The sequence below is a fragment of the Oncorhynchus clarkii genome, chromosome 2, assembly GCF_045791955.1.
Source record: "Oncorhynchus clarkii lewisi isolate Uvic-CL-2024 chromosome 2, UVic_Ocla_1.0, whole genome shotgun sequence".
In the NCBI taxonomy this organism is placed as follows: Eukaryota; Metazoa; Chordata; class Actinopteri; order Salmoniformes; family Salmonidae; genus Oncorhynchus; species Oncorhynchus clarkii.
The window spans coordinates 44,445,042-44,461,698 of NC_092148.1; the positions used below are offsets into that span (position 1 = coordinate 44,445,042).

Sequence of the window (16,657 nt, forward strand, 5' to 3'; positions counted from 1 at the left end):
GAACTAGAGAAAGGCAGGAGCACGGGAAAAACGCTGGTAGGCTTGACAAAACAAAATTAACTGGCAAAAGACAAACAGAGAACACAGGTATAAATACACTGGGGATAATGAGGAAGATGGGCGACACCTGGAGGGGGTGGAGACAAGCACAAAGACAGGTAAAACAGATCAGGGTGCAACCGTTTGAGTTCGATGGTGGCACATTGTAGTAAATTGCATGATTCTGTCATTGCACCACACAATCAGAAGGGGAAGTTGCTGATCTATCGGTAGTCTAAACTGTGGCACAAATTGACTATATTTTCGTAAATTCATGGAGGGGTGAATGTTTCAGTCCGGTTTTATGAGTGTAATTTCCCATTGTAATACTTCTGACAGCCAAATGTCTAACTCCACCCATCATTTATTTTACTTTATAACATTCCCAGAAGGCATGGATTATTATAACCTAATGAAAAACAAACCTGGTAATATAATTTAATTTACTGCAGGCCTAAGACATATGGGTTTAACCTTCAGAATGAATGATTATATTGAAGATCGAAGCCGCCTCAATGACTTCCGAGAGCCAATCCGTTACCCAACAAAATAATATACCTAATTGTTTTTATGACCACAAATACTAGGCTATTATTCCTCTTTTCCTGCATTAATGTGTCTGCTTGTCTATTTAACATTTGGATAAAAATAATACATGCCATGAATTGAGAACAGATATATTTTTTTCACAATGCAATTTGTGCTACAGTTTGACAACTCAAATCACTTTAAAAAGCCTTCTAATATTAGACAACAAATAAATATACTAAAACAATAACTTTAAAAATAAGGTCCATTCGTCACTAGATTTCTTCAAATTACTGTGCAGGAAAAGGATGTCATTCAACGTGCCTGGTTGCAGGCTCGCAGCTGGCTTCTCCCTGAAACCACAGATCCATCTGAAGGTGACGCTTTATCCACCGTGCCTGGTCCCAGGCTGACAGCTGGCTTCTCTCTGAAACCACACATCCATCTGAAGGTGACTCTTTATCCACCGTGCCTGGTTGCAGGCTCGCAGCTGGCTTCTCCCTGAAACCACAGATCCATCTGAAGGTGACTCTTTATCCACCGTGCCTGGTCCCAGGCTGACAGCTGGCTTCTCCCTGAAACCACACATCCATCTGAAGGTGACTCTTTATCCACTGTGCCTGGTCCCAGGCTCGCAGCTGGCTTCTCCCTGAAACCACACATCCATCTGAAGGTGACTCTTTATCCACTGTGCCTGGTCCCAGACTCGCAGCTGGCTTCTCCCTGAAACCACAGATCCATCTGAAGGTGACTCTTTATCCACCGTGCCTGGTCCCAGGCTCGCAGCTGGCTTCTCCCTGAAACCACACATCCATCTGAAGGTGACTCTTTATCCACCGTGCCTGGTCCCAGGCTCGCAGCTGGCTTCTCCCTGAAACCACACATCCATCTGAAGGTGACTCTTTATCCACCGTTCCTGGTTCCAAGCTGACAGCTGGCTTCTCTCTGAAACCACACATCCATCTGAAGGTGACTCTTTATTGTTTGGAACCACACAATTACCAGGTGGACAGTAGGCCTCTTGAAGAGATCATGGAAATTCGCAATAGCTGGCCTTATGTTTTCTGCAGTTTTCAGCTGCAGTATCACCTTTTTTCGAAAATCGTCAGTCCACATGTCAAGTGTAATTGCGCCAATGTATTTACCCAAGTTCTCTCATCGTTGAATCACACCTGGACCTCATTACCTCCCCTTTATAAGTCCTTTCCTTCTGTTCATTCCTCAGTTGGTATTGCACCTGTGTTCATGTTGACTCGCTTCTGTTATGCTGTCTTGTTTGTTGTTTTCATTAAACGTTTTACCTGCACCTGCTTCTCGACTCACAGCGTCAACGTTACATGTGGTCAGTCAGAGTTGACTCCTATTGTAAAGAGTAGCCTAATGGCCCAAAATTTGCATCTGATGCTTAAGTACTCTAAAGTTGTACATTTCTAACTCAATATCACAGACCAGATTTGCCCTAAGGAAAAATGCATCCACCCGTAGAAATATATTTATTTATTATAATCCACAAAATAATTCAAATGAAATTAGCTGTAGTGAGAGGAGAGACTGCATGCTAAAGACAATCAGAAAGAATGTGTCTTTAACGGATATTATAATATAACTTATTTTGAACAAACGCCAGGAATTACTGAGCCCTATGCTGTTTCTGCTTCTGTTGCCTATTTGAGTTTTTGTTTAATATCCTACTGATTCTGTGATTACCAAGCCTCATGCAATCGCAAAATGTTGGATCAAGCAATTTCACAAATCCTTTGTTATGCTGTATTAAAGACTTTACAATTTGTTTTCATTAGAACAGACTCGGCGGTATTACTTATACTTTATTTAGTATTGTTTAAACATATCTCTTGTGCTTTTGACAATGATTTTAAATTAGGCCTAATTCACATGACATGCCTAAAATACTTATATCCACTAAGCTAATAAATAATCACATTTTTCCTTTTGATTATGTTATTTTAATTTATTACTTTGGAATACATGCAAAAGCGATTTGGAGTTGTTGAATAAGAGTGACAAAATGTATTATAATTCCATTTGAATTAACTGAATGATAAGGATGAAGAAGAAGAATTTAGAACAAAAACTTTTATTTTGTTTCTACTTTGTCAGAAAAAGCTGTAACTTGTACCTTATTACTTACTATTACTTACTAAACCTTACACTTACACTGTAAGGTTTTTATTCTAAGAGAAACTAAACTGGTCTGTTATATTCCATTATATTCTTAAAATATATGTGTTGACTGAATATAAGCAAATTATGTTTGCTAAATTAACAAGTTGATGTCGAAGCCATAAAGCCTCTGCTACTAAGCACATCTAATCATATCTACAGTATATACAGTATATGCAAATGAGGTAGGATATGAGAGGTAAGGCGATAAATAGGCCATGGTGGCAAAGTAATTACAATAAAGCAATTAAACACTGGAATAGTAGGATGTGCAAGTTGAAATACTTGGGTGCAAAGGAGCAAGATAAGTAAATAAATAAATACAGTATGGGGATGAGGTAGAATGGATGGGCTATTTACAGATGGGCAATGTACAGATGCAGTGATCTGTGAGTTGCTCTGACAGCTGGTGCTTAAAGCTAGTGAGGGAGGTAAGAGTCTCCAGCTTCAGAGACTTTTGCAGTTTGTTCCAGCCATTGGCAGCAGAGAACTGGAAGGAGAGGCGGCTAAAGGAAGAATTGGCTTGGGTGTGACCAGTGAGAAATACGGGTGGGTGCTGCTAAGGTGACGAGTGAGCTGAGATAAGGCGGGGCTTTACCTAGAGAGACTTTTTGATGACCTGGAGCCAGTGGGTTTGGCGACGAGTATGAAGCGAGGGCCAGCCAACAAGATCATACAGGTTGCAGTGGTGGGTAGTATATGGGGCTTTGGTGACAAACGGATGGCACTGTGATAGACTGCATCCAATTTGTTGGTGGCTCTTTTGTAAATGACATCGCCGAAGTCGAGGATCGGTAGTATGGTCAGTTTTACGAGGGTATGTTTGGCATGTTGAGTGAAGGATGCTTTGTGGCGAAAAAGGAAGCCGATTCTATATTTAATTTTGGGTTGGAGATGTTTGATGTGAGTCTGAAAGGAGAGTCTACAGTCTAACCAGACACCTAGGTATTTGTAGTTGTCCACCTATTCTAAGTCAGAACCGTCCAGAGTAGTGATGCTGGACGGGCGGGCAGGTGCGGGCAGCGATCGGTTGAAGAGCATGCATTTAGTTTTACTTGCATTTAAGAGCAGTTGGAGGCCACGGAAGGTACCTTGGCACCTTGGCCTCTGCTCTGGATTATCGACCCCTGCCTGCCTTGACATGTCGTTTGCCTGCCCCTGTGGTTACAATAAACATTTTTACATCACACAGTCTTCACTTGGGTCTTACCTTGATTCATGATAGTAGGTGTTTTATTTATGACATTTACTTGTGAAATGTTACCGACTAGATAACAATAGAAAGACTAATCTGGTGGTATTGGCAGAGAGTCAGGCGGAGAATGGAGTGAAAGTGCACTGTACAGTAAGTACGCAATAACAGTGTGGGATAGGTGTAAATGGTTTAGCAACCATTACAATAAATTGGAATACAAAAGAAGCCATCCACCCTTGATGGGCTATCAGCAGAACAATAGAATCTAATCGAGTTTAGAGATTTTAAATGTATTAATGGGTGTTTGCAAGGCATGTCACTTCACTCATCTCTTTGCACAGCCCACCACATAAACTTTTCTAACCACATCTGGATGGATCCATAAAGAGTTAATGTGGGAATAAATATCACTGAATGACAGAAAAATTGGAATAAAGTAGGCTAATGGCAACAAATTGTTGCTTACTGAAACACCCAAAGTCATCCAATCGTTATAATAGGATTTGAAGCAATCGCCTACCAGCGTGTGGTCAACTATTTCAGCACTGTTTCGCGCTGCTTTGAGACAAGCATGGGGACTGGTCTTGCTTTTTTTCTACCTTTATTTAACTAGGCAAGTCAGTTAAGAACTAATTATTGTTTACAATGATGGCCTACACGTACCAATCCATCAGATTTTTATTTTCACAGAATCTCGGTTTGGGTATGGGTTAGCCTACAATTAGAGTGTGGAAATGTTTGGATTATTTTGCTCTTCACTTGCAGTCGCTTAACAGCCTAGGCCTACTTCTGAATGGTCACGTTGTACAGTTCCTTGAGGGCCATCGTGGTATCGGTGTCACGTTCTGACCTTAGTTCCTTTATTATGTTTTTGTGTTAGTTTGGTCAGGGCGTGAGTTGGGGTGGGTAGTCTATGTTCTTTTTTATATGTTGTGTTTATGTGTTTGGCCTGGTATGGTTCTCAATCAGAGGCAGGTGTCGTTCGTTGTCTCTGATTGAGAATCATACTTAGGTAGCCTGTTTTCCCCATTTTAGTTGTGGGTGATTGTTTCTGTCTCTGTGTCTTTACCAGACAGAACTGTTTCGTTTTTGTTGGTTCTCCTTGTTATTTTGTTTTTGGTGTTAATTGTTAATAAATTATTCAACATGGACACGTACTACGCTGCATATTGGTCCAATCCTTCATACTCCTCATCAGAGGAAGACGAATGTCGTTACAATCGGCTTGAGGGGGATATACACGGCTGTGACAATAACCGACAAAAATTATCTTGGGAGATAATACGTTCGGCGATTGATTGTGAGGAATTCTAGGTCAGGTGAACAAAAGGACTTGAGTTCTTGTATGTTGTTACACTTACAACATGAGTGGTTAATCATGAAACATACACCCCGTCCTTCTTCTTCCCGGAGAGATGTTTATTTCTGTCTGTGAAAAGCACAAAGAATCCTGGTACCGACTCTGACAGCATATCCGGACAGAGCCATGTTTCTATGAAACAGAGTATGTTAAAATTCCTGATGTCTCTCTGGAAAGCAACCATTGCCCTAATTTCATCTACCTTGTTATCTAGAGACTAGACATTAGTGATTAATATACTTGGAAGCGGTGGGTGGTGTGCGCTTCTCCAATTTCTGATCAGAAGGCCGCTTTGTCTACCTCTGCTGCAGTTGTTTGGGGTCAACTTCTGGAATCAGTTCCAATGCCCTGGTTGGTTCGGACAAAGGATCCGCTTTGGGAAAGTCGTATTCCTGATAATAAGTAAGTAAGTTAAGTTGGTAAGTTGACGTCTCTCTGATATCCAATAGTTCTTCCCTTGCTGTATGTAATAACACTTAAGGTTTTCTGGGCTAACAATGTAAGCAATAATACATTTTTTAAAATACTGCAAAGCTTCCTAAAGACTAGAAGCGAGGTGGCCTTCTCTGTCGGCGCCATTTTAGTCAATACAACAATATTGAGAAAAGAGTACATGTAAAAAGTATATATATATATTCTGTACTTACATTGATTAGGGCTGTATTTTATAATGTGGATTACAGGTGGATATCCTTGATCTAGAAAATGATTAAAAAACACTGCCTGAAACAAAACTTTGTAATTGATAGACATTTAATCCTACAACTGGAAGGTTTCAAATACTAATGTTATTTAGATAGATAGCTAGTTATTCTACTCGTCAAGGCCCTTTAAAACAGAAAAGTAAACTCGGCTGTTTACAGCTAGCGCTAGACAACTGTCTCTTTGGTTGCTAACATTGACTAGCTAGGTCAAAGCAATGTAAAATACCAGTCAAAAGTTTGGAAACACCTACTCATTCAAGAGTTTTTCTTTATTTTTACTATTTTCTACATTGTAGAAAAAGAGTGAAACGTCAAAACTATGAAATAACACATAAAATCATGTAGTAACCAAAAAAGTGTTATTAAACAAATCAAAGTGTATTTCATATTTTAGATTATTCGAAGTAGCCACCCTTTGCCTTTGCCAGCTTTACACACTCTTGGCATTATCTCAACTAGGTTCACCTGGAAGGCTTTTCCAACAGTCTTGAAGGAGTTATATGCTGAACACTTGTTGGCTGCTTCTCCTTCACTCTGCGGTCCAACTCATCCCAAACCACCTCAAATGGGTTGAGGTTGGGTGATTGTGGAGGCCAGGTCATATGATGCAGCACTCCATCACTCTCCTTCTTTGTCAAATAGCCCTTATACAGCCTGGAGGTATGTTGGGTCATTGTCCTGTTGAAAAGCAAATGATAGTCCCACTAAACGCAAGCCAGATGTTTTGGCGTATCGCTAGAGAATGCTTTGGTAGCCATGCTGGTTAAGTGTGCCTTGAATTCTATATAAATCACAGACAGTGTCATCAGCAAAGCACCCCCACACCATCACACCTCCTCCTCCATGCTTCACGGTGGGAACTACACATGCAGAGATCATCCATTCACCTACTCTGCATCACAAAGACACGGCAGTTGTAACCAAAACTCTCAAATTTGGACTCATCAGACGAAAGGACAGATTTCCACTTCCACTTATTTTCAATGACTGCCTAGGAACAGTGGGTTAACTGCATTGTTCAGGGGCAGAACAACAGATTTTTACCTTGTCAGCTTGGGGATTTGATCTTGCAAGTCCAATGCTCTAACCACTAGGCTACCTGTCACCCCGTTCTGATGAATAAAGCTGGCCTTTTTCAGACTAGATGAGTATCTGGAGCATCATCATTTGTGGGTTCGATTACAGGCTCAAAATAGTCATTTACAACATTAACAATATCTACACTGTATTTCTGATCAATTTGATGTTATTTTAATGGACAAAAATGTTGCATCTCTTTCAAAAACAAGGACATTTTTAAGTGACCCCAAACTTTTGAACAGTAGTGTAAGTGTTCACACCCCTCTGTCAAAACTTTGTAGAAGCACCTTTGGCAGCGATTGAGTCTTTCTGGGTAAGTCTCTAAGAGCTTTCAACACCTGGATGTGCAACATTTGTCCATTATTAATTTTAGATTTTGAAGTAGATTGACGTCAAAACTGTAACACGGCCACTCAGGAACATTCACTGTCTTCTTGGTAAGCAACTCCAGTGTAGATTTGGCCTTGTGTTTTAGGTTGTTGTCCTGCTGAAAGGTGAATTAATCTCAGTGTCTTGTGGAAAGCAGACTGAACCAAGTCTTCCTCTAGGATATTGCCTGTGATTAGCTCCCTTCTGTTTTTTTTTTATTCTGAAAAACTCCCCAGTCCTTAACAATTACAAGGATACCCATAACATTTGTATTTGTATTTATTATGGATCCACAATATCTAGTGCAACAGCAGCAGCTACTCTACCTGGAGTCTAGCAAAATTAAAGCAGTTATACATTTTAAACACATTACAATACATTCATAACAGATTTCACAACGTAAGTGTGAGCCCTCAGACCCCTACTCTACTACCACATACAGTGGGGCAAAAAAGTATTTAGTCAGCCACCAATTGTGCAAGTTCTCCCACTTAAAAAGATGAGGCCTGTAATTTTCATCCTAGGTACACTTAAACTATGACAGACAAAATGAGGGAAAAAAAATCCAGAAATCACATTGTAGGATTTTTAATGAATTTATTTGCAAATTATTATGGAAAATAAGTATTTGGTCAATAACAAAAGTTTATCTCAATACTTTGTTGTATACCCTTTGTTGGCAATGACAGAGGTCAAACATTTTCTGTAAGTCTTCACAAGGTTTTCACAAACTGTTGCTGGTATTTTGGCCCATTACTCCATGCAGATCACCTCTAGAGCAGTGATGTTTTGGGGCTGTTGCTGGGCAACACGGACTTTCAACTCCCTCCAAAGATTTTCTATGGGGTTGAGATCTGGAGACTGGCTAGCCCACTCCAGGACCTTGAAATGCTTCTTACGAAGCCACTCCTTCATTGCCCGGGCGGTGTGTTTGGGATCATTGTCATGCTGAAAGACCCAGCCACGTTTCATCTTCAATGCCCTTGCTGATGGAAGGTTTTCACTCAAAATCTCACGATACATGGCCCCATTCATTCTTTCCTTTACACGGATCAGTCATTTCTGGTCCCTTTGCAGAAAAACAGCCCCAAAGCATGCTGTTTCCACCCACATGCTTCACAGTAGGTATGGTGTTCTTTGGATGCAACTCAGCATTCTTTGTCCTCCAAACACGACGAGTTGAGTTTTTACCAAAAAGTTATATTTTGGTTTCATCTGACCATACGACATTCTCCCAATCTTCTTCTGGATCATCCAAATGCTCTCTAGCAAACTTCAGACGGGCTTGGACATGTACTGGCTTAAGCAGGGGGACACGTCTGGCGGTGTAGTGTGTTACTGATGGTAGGCTTTGTTACTTTGGTCCCAGCTCTCTGCAGGTCATTCACTAGGTCCCCCCGTGTGGTTCTGGGATTTTTGCTCACCGTTCTTATGATCGTTTTGATCCCACGGGGTGAGACCTTGCGTGGAGCCCCAGATCGAGGGAGATTATCAGTGGTCTTGTATGTCTTCAATTTCCTAATAATTGCTCCCACAGTTGATTTATTCAAACCAAGCTGCTAACCTATTGCAGATTCAGTCTTCCCATTCTGGTGCCGGTCCACAATTTTGTTTCTGGTGTCCTTTGACAGCTCTTTGGTCTTGGCCATAGTGGAGTTTAGAGTGTGACTGTTTGAGGTTGTGGACAGGTGTCTTTTATACTGATAACAAGTTCAAACAGGTGCCATTAATACAGGTAACGAGTGGAGGACAGAGGAGCCTCTTAAAGAAGTAGTTACAGGTCTGTGAGAGCCAGAAATCTTGCTTGTTTGTAGGTGACCAAATGCTTATTTTCCACCATAATTTGCAAATAAGTTCATTAAAAATCCTACAATGTGATTTTCTGGATTTTTTTTTTCTCATTTTGTCTGTCATAGTTGAAGTGTCCCTATGATGAAAATTACAGGCCTCTCTCATCTTTTTAAGTGGGAGAACTTGCACAAATGGTGGCTGACTAAATACTTTTTTGCCCCACTGTATATGCAGTATATCTTGTGTGTGTGTATAGTGTGAACTGTATGTTATTGTGTGTTTGCATGCATGTGTCTATGTTTGTGTTGCTTCACAGTCCCTGCTGTTCCATAAGGTGTACTTTTATCTGTTTTTTAAATCAGATTTTACTGCTTGCATCAGTTACTTGATGTGGAATAGAGTTCCATGTAGTCACGGCTCTATGTAGTACTGTCCGCCTCCCATAGTCTGTTCTGGACTTGGGGACTATGAAGAGACCTCTGGTGGCATGTCTTGTGGGGCATGGATGGGTGTCCGAGCTGTGTGCCAGTAATTCAAACAGACAGCTTGGTGCATTCAACATGTCAATACCTCTCACAAGTACAAATTGTGATGAAGTCAATCTCTCCTCAACTTTGGGGCAGGAGAGATTGACATGCATATTATTAATGTTAGCCCTCTGTGTACAACCAAGGGCTGCGCTGCCCTGTTCTGAGCTAATTGCAATTCTCCTTATTCCCTCTTTGTGGCACCTGACTACATGACTGAACAGTAGTCCAGGTGTGACAAAACTAGGGCCTGTAGGACCTGCCTTGTTGATAGTGCTATTTATAATGCAGACTACTGTTCAGGCTACTGTTGTATCAATATGTTTTGACCATGACCGTTTACAATCCAGGGTTACTCCAAGCAGTTTAGTCTCCTCAACTTGCTCAATTTCCACATCATTCATTACAAGATTTAGTTGAGGTTTAGGGTTTAGTGAATGATTTGTCCCAAATACAAGTATTTTAGTTTTTGAAATATTTAAGATTAACTTATTCCTTGCCACCCATTCTGGAACTAACTGCATCTCTTTGTTAAGGGTTGCCTTCATTTCAGTCACGGTGGTAGCTGACGTGTATAGTGTGTTGAGTCATCTACATACACAGACACATTGGCTTTGCTTTACTTGAAAAAAGTAATGGTCCTAGACAGCTGTCCTGGGGCATTCCAGATTCTACCTGGATTTTGTTGGAGAGGCTTCCGTTATAGATAACACCCTCTGTGTTATTTTTAGACAGGTAACTCTTTTTCCACAATATATCAGGGGGTGTAAAACCATAACACATACGTTTTTTTCCAGCAACAGACTATGATCGATAATTTCTAAAGCCACACTAAAGGCTAACAAAACACCCCCCAGAATCATTTTATAATCAATTTCTCTCAGTCAATCATCAGTTACTTGTGTAAGTGCTGTGCTTGTTGAATGTCCTTCTCTAGAAGTGTGCTGTAAAAAAGCATTTTATCTAGTCAAACACAATTTATTTCCAGAAGTTTACTAAGGGTTGGTTACAGGCTGATTGTTCGGCCATTTGAGCCAGTAAAGGGGGCTTTACTATTCTTAGGTAGGGGAATAACTTTTGCTTCCATCCAGGCCTGAGGACACTCTAGAAAGTAGGCTTAGATTTAAGATAATGCATATAGAAGTGGTAATATCGTCTGATATTATCCTCAGTAATTTTCCATCCAAGTTGTCAGACCCTGGTGGCTTGTCATTGTTGATAGACAACAATAATTTTACTTACTTTACGGAATTCAAAATTACAATGCTTGTCTTTCATAATTTGGTCAGATATACTTGGATGAGTAGTGTCAGCGTTTGTTTCTGGCATGTCATGCCTAAGTTTGCTAATCTTGCTAATGAAAGATTCATTAAAATAGTTGGTAATATCAGTGGGTTTTGTGACGAATGAGCCAGCTGACTTATGATGGAGCTGAGTTTGCCTTTTTCATTTAAGGTGCTCCAAAGATTTGTACTATCATTCTCTATGTCATTTATATTTGTTTCACAGTGTAGTTTCTTCTTTTTATTCAGTTTTGTCACATGATTGCTCCATTTGTAGTACATTTTCCAATCGGTTGAAACCTCTTAAACTCTTAAAACTCTTAAAACCTCTCTAGGGTATGTGGGACGCTAGCGTCCCATCTGGCCAACATCCAGTGAGATTGCAGAGCGCCAAATTCAAATACAGAAATGCTCATTATAAAAATTCAGAAAACAAAACATATTTTACATAGGTTTAAAGATTAACTTCTTGTTAAACCAACCACAGTGTCATATTTATAAAATGCTTTCGGCGAAAGCAATACCTAGCCCAGAACATACCTAGCCCAGAACATAGCCCAGTTGACAAATTATTACAAACAGTAACCAGCCAAGCAGAAGCGTTACAAAACTCAGAAATAGAGATAAAATTAATCCCTTACCTTTAATGATCTTCATATGGTGGCAATCAGAAGACATTCATTTACTCAATAAATGTTCCTTTTGTTCGATGAAGTCTCTTTATATCCAAAAACCTCCGTTTTGTTAGCGCGTTTTCTTCAGTAATCCACAGGCTCAAACGCAGTCAAAACAATCAGACAAAAAAAAAATCAAAATTGTATCCGTAAAGTTTATAGAAACATGTCAAACGATGTTTATATTCAATCCTCAGGTTGTTTTTTAGCCTAAATGATCTATAATATTTCAACCGGACAATAACGTTGTCAATATAAAAGGTAAACAAGAAATGCACATGCGCATGAAAAAGCTCTGCGACACACTCGTTCAGACTGGTCTTACTCCCTCATTTATAAGAATACAAGCCTGAAACGATTTCTAAAGACTGTTGACATCTAGTGGAAGGCATAGGAACGGCAAATGGAGTCCTAAGTCAATGGATACTGTAATGGCATTGAATAGAAAACTACAAAACCAACAAAAAAAATACTTCCTGAATGGATTTTTCTCAGGTTTTCGCCTGCTTAATCAGTTCTGTTAAACTAACAGACACTATTTTAAAAAATTTGGAAACTTTAGAGTGTTTTCTATCCAAATCTACCAGTTATATGCATATCATATCTTCTGGGCCCGAGTAGCAGGCCGTTTTAATTTGGGCATGCTTTTCATCCAAAATTCCGAATGCTGCCCCCTACCCTAGAGAAGTTAAGTACTATACTAGGTTTCCTAGATATGGCTACTATATTGTAATCACTACATCCAATGGATTTTAATACTGCTTTCAAACTAATTTCTGCAGTATTAGTAAAGATATGATCAATACATGTTGATGATTTCATTTATGTGCTGTTTGTAAATACCCTGGTAGTTTGATTGATAACCTGAACCAGGTTGGAGGCACTAGTTACAGTTTGAAGCTTTTTCTTTTTTGAGTGGGCAGCTTGATGAAAGCCAGTCAATATTTAAATCACCCAGAAATTATACGTCTCTATTGATATCACATATATTATCAAGCATTTCACACATGTTATCCAGATACTGACTGTTAGCACCTGGTGATCTATAGCAGCTTCCCACCAGAATGGGCATTACGTGAGGCAGATGAACCTGTAGCCATATTACTTCAACAGCATTTAACATGAGATCCTCTCTAAGCTTTACAGGAATGTGGTTCTGAATATAGACCACAGCACCGCCCCCGTATGGCATTTATATCTTTTCTGTAGATCTTATAACCATGTATTGCTACCACTGTACCATCAAATATATTATCTAAGTGAGTTTCAGAACATGAATGTCATCTGTTACTAGAAATTATTGATTTCATGAACCTCGTTTCTTAAGCAACATATGTTAATGTGGGCTATTTCTAACACTTTTCTGGGATGCTTGATTGTTTTTCTTGCTTTACTGGGAAGATTATCAGAGGTAAACATGCTCAGGTTATTTTTATTTGTGCAGGGTGAGCTGCACACAGTGGACTTCCTGCTAGGACACACCACCTCAGTGTTAACAGTATAATTCTGGTTCATAGGCATATATTACTGCATACAATAGCTGTAGGTTCAGCAGAGACATTCAGGGCAGTAAGAGGGACATAAATTAGGTTACTTACATTGTGTCTATGGGCGGGTGATCAGAAGCGCAGTTTGGCGGGTCATGTTTCGGAGGATGCATGACTCGACCTTTGCCTCTCCCCTGCCCATTGGGGAGTTGCAGCAATGAGACAAGATCGAAATTGGAGAGAAAAGGGAGAAGAATAAACAATATTCTACAACTTGATTGGAGTCCAGCTGTGGTAAATTCAATTGATTGGACATGATTTGGAAAGGCACACACCTCTCTGTATAAGGTCCCATAGTTGACAATGCATGTCAGAGCAAAAACTAAGCCATGAGGTCAAAGGAATTTTCTGTTGAGCTCCAAGACAGGATTTGTGTTGAGGCACAGATCTAGGTAAGGGTACCAAAACATTTTGGTAGCATTGATGGTCCCCAAGAACACATTGGAACTATCAAGACTCTTCCTTGAGCTGGCCGTCCAGCCAAACTGAGCAATCGGGGGAGAAGGGCCTGGTCAGGGAGCTGACCAAGAATCCGATGGTTCTGTGACCAACTAATCCATAGATTAGGACCAAATGAATTTATTTCATTTGAATGATTTCCTCAACTATAAGTCAGTAAAATCTTTGAAATGGTTGCATGTTGCGTTTGTATTTCTGTTCATTGTATTTTAAACATGTTTTTACTTGGTACGTTGATAGAAAGTGAGGGAACAGGAAAGACAAGAGAAAACATGGACTACATTCCGATTCTCTACCTTACCCAGAATAGATAATAGATAAGGGTAGATAATAAGAACACAGACTTTGTGTCAAATAGGTAGTGGGACAGATTCGTCCCAACACCATGGCCAACACCATACACTACCACCCATGATCATGATTCCCATGATAGTCTGATCAGAGGATTGTCTGTGTTATATCTGTCCTGTTATTGTTTGTTGTTATTACCTCTACCTTTAGGGAGGTTGACACAAAACAACTTTATTGTCTAATCATATAAATTATTTGTTTTTCAGGACATTCACCAATTATTTGACACACTGAAGTTCTGTGAATATGGTAAGTTCAAAATTAATTTGAACACAAAATGAATCAAATTTCAATAGCTATTGAAACCAAATAACGACAATCATAAAATGGGAAATCATTAAAACAGAGTTTATGTTTTTCATTGAGAGTAGTTTTGACTCTTTGCCTATGTTCTTTGCCTATGACTATCTCTCTCTTGCTTTGTCCCTCGCTCCCTTCCTCCATCTTTCCCTCTCTCTGTTTTTCTCGCTCTCTCACTCACTCTCATTCCCTCTACCTCCCTCTCAACCTGTGTCTTGCCCTCCCCTAAGGTTCGTCCTTCCCGCCCCAGCGGTCACCGCCACTGTGACAGCTGTTTCAGCCAGTGCTGCAAGGCCCCTGTGGAGATCTCGGTGTCATGTGTGCTCATCCCCTGCCGCCTACAGTGTGGCGCCCTCTTTCACCTGTGCAAAGAGGAGGAGCATGCACTACTCTGCCCCAATGAGAGGGTGCCGTGCTTAAACGCGGGCTTCGGCTGTCCAATCAGCATGCCCCGTTCCTGGCTGGCGACCCATCTGCAGGTCTGTCCAGCCAGCGTGGTGTGCTGCTCCATGGAGTGGAACCGCTGGCCAGCCGAGGACGCCCAGTCACACACACATTCGGCCCTGCAGGATAACCTAGTGAAGGAAGAGGAGGAGGGGGGAGGACACGGTGAGGCGCTGGACCTGGCCATGGCTCTGAGAGATCAGCACCATTTGTTCCACTCCCTGAAGATGAAGAATCTCTTCCCTGAGCTGATTGAGAGGGTGGAAGTGGAGGAGAGGGAGGAGCAGAGGAGAAGGGAGGGGAGGAGGAGGGAGAAGGAAGAGAAGGAGAGGGAGGCCCTGGAGGCACAGGGAGTGGATGGAGGACTGTCTTTCCCTAACAGGGTTGGCTGTGTGTCTCCTGCTAATCGAGGATGGTATGGACCCCTACCTGAGGATATTCAGGAGGCGGTTATGGAGAGGGACAGAGAGAGGGAGGAGGAGAGAGAGCTGACCCAGGAGGAGAGGGAGGAGCTGGCCAGAGGAAGGGTGGTAGGATCAGAGGGCCCGGTGGCCTACGTCTGGGAGCGCATGTTTAACATGGAGAGGGGAGGCTGCATGATAGCTGAGGCTAACCAAGAGGCAGAGGCAAGGGGCAGAGGTCAGGGTCAAGCATCAGGAGTTAGAGGTCAAGAGATGGAATCACATCAATCACAGACCCTGACCACCACAGGGACGCACGCACTTAATGACACACACACACACACAGACAAACGCCCCAACCCCCAGTGTGTGGCCTGTCTGGCCGGCACTAAGAAGAAGCAGATGTATTACTACAGCCAGCTGGAGCCCATGAAAATCAACACAGTGAGGACCTTTAAGATTCCCACCAGCTTCACGGCCAAACACACACGCATCAGGAACCCCGGACACCGGAAGAGGGTGGATACGGCCGTGGACACCAGCGACCTGGGGGTGGAGCCACAGGACATGCCTATCTGGGAGGAGGTGCAGGTGAGAGTTCAAGGTGAACTCTTTGGATATCTCCAGTCAAAGTAGTTGCAGACCAATAGTCTCCCATTATAGTTCATTAGTCTCCTATTAGCATCAATTCATGCCTAACTGAAAATGTGGGCCCACCTCAGAGGAAGTTGCCGCACCTATTTAGAGTAATTCCTTTCCTAGAGCGGAAATTCTCATTTAAGCTAATACATATTCAGGAATTGGGGGTGTGAGCGTTGTGGTGATTTCCATGTGTAGCAGAGAAATAATGACAAATAACATACTGACTGACAGCTGTCAGAGTAACTAGCTAGTATGCTAACCTTAGCTGGCCAATGAAAGTTATGTGAGCACTATTTCATGTAAAGACGGTTGAAAATAATGATTTCTTAAAAAGACTACCAGCCTACCTGTCAAGAAATGAGTCTCAGCTAAACCATGCCTACACAAGCTGTTAACATGTTGACGTTTGTCTGACTCTTCCCATTTGATAATTCCAGTGAAACTGTGTCATATTCCAGATGTCATTAAGCTAGCTATATATCAGTGCATTATCTAAATTGCGGCTGTGATTATGCCATAGAAATAGAAAGAACATAAGCTCTGGTAATATGGATAGCCTAACTATTGAGACAATGGGCGAGTTTGTTTTGCATGTACCGGTGCCCCGGGTGGGTGGAGATTTCTCTTTTGGAATGGTTGAAAATAGGGAGGTGCAAAAACATTAGTTTACACCCCTTATTCTAATTTGCTCCATGGCTCAGGCAGCCAAGTGCAGGCTACAGCAAAAAGAAGGAAGTGGAAGCGAGAGCCCACTTGCTGTTTTTCTCTGGATCAATTAAAGT

General features: G+C 41.3%; 1 protein-coding gene across 1 annotated transcript in view; it reads left to right on the plus strand.

The window, feature by feature from the left end:
* LOC139381238 (F-box only protein 40-like) overlaps window positions 1-16,657 on the plus strand; it is a 42,952-nt gene that overhangs the window by 9,065 nt on the left and 17,230 nt on the right. Inside the window, exons 2-3 of the mRNA XM_071124706.1 lie at window positions 14,295-14,337; window positions 14,619-15,824. Of these exons, the coding sequence (XP_070980807.1) occupies window positions 14,335-14,337; window positions 14,619-15,824 (1,209 nt within the window). The 5' untranslated portion in view covers window positions 14,295-14,334. The remainder of the gene's footprint in view (window positions 1-14,294; window positions 14,338-14,618; window positions 15,825-16,657) is intronic.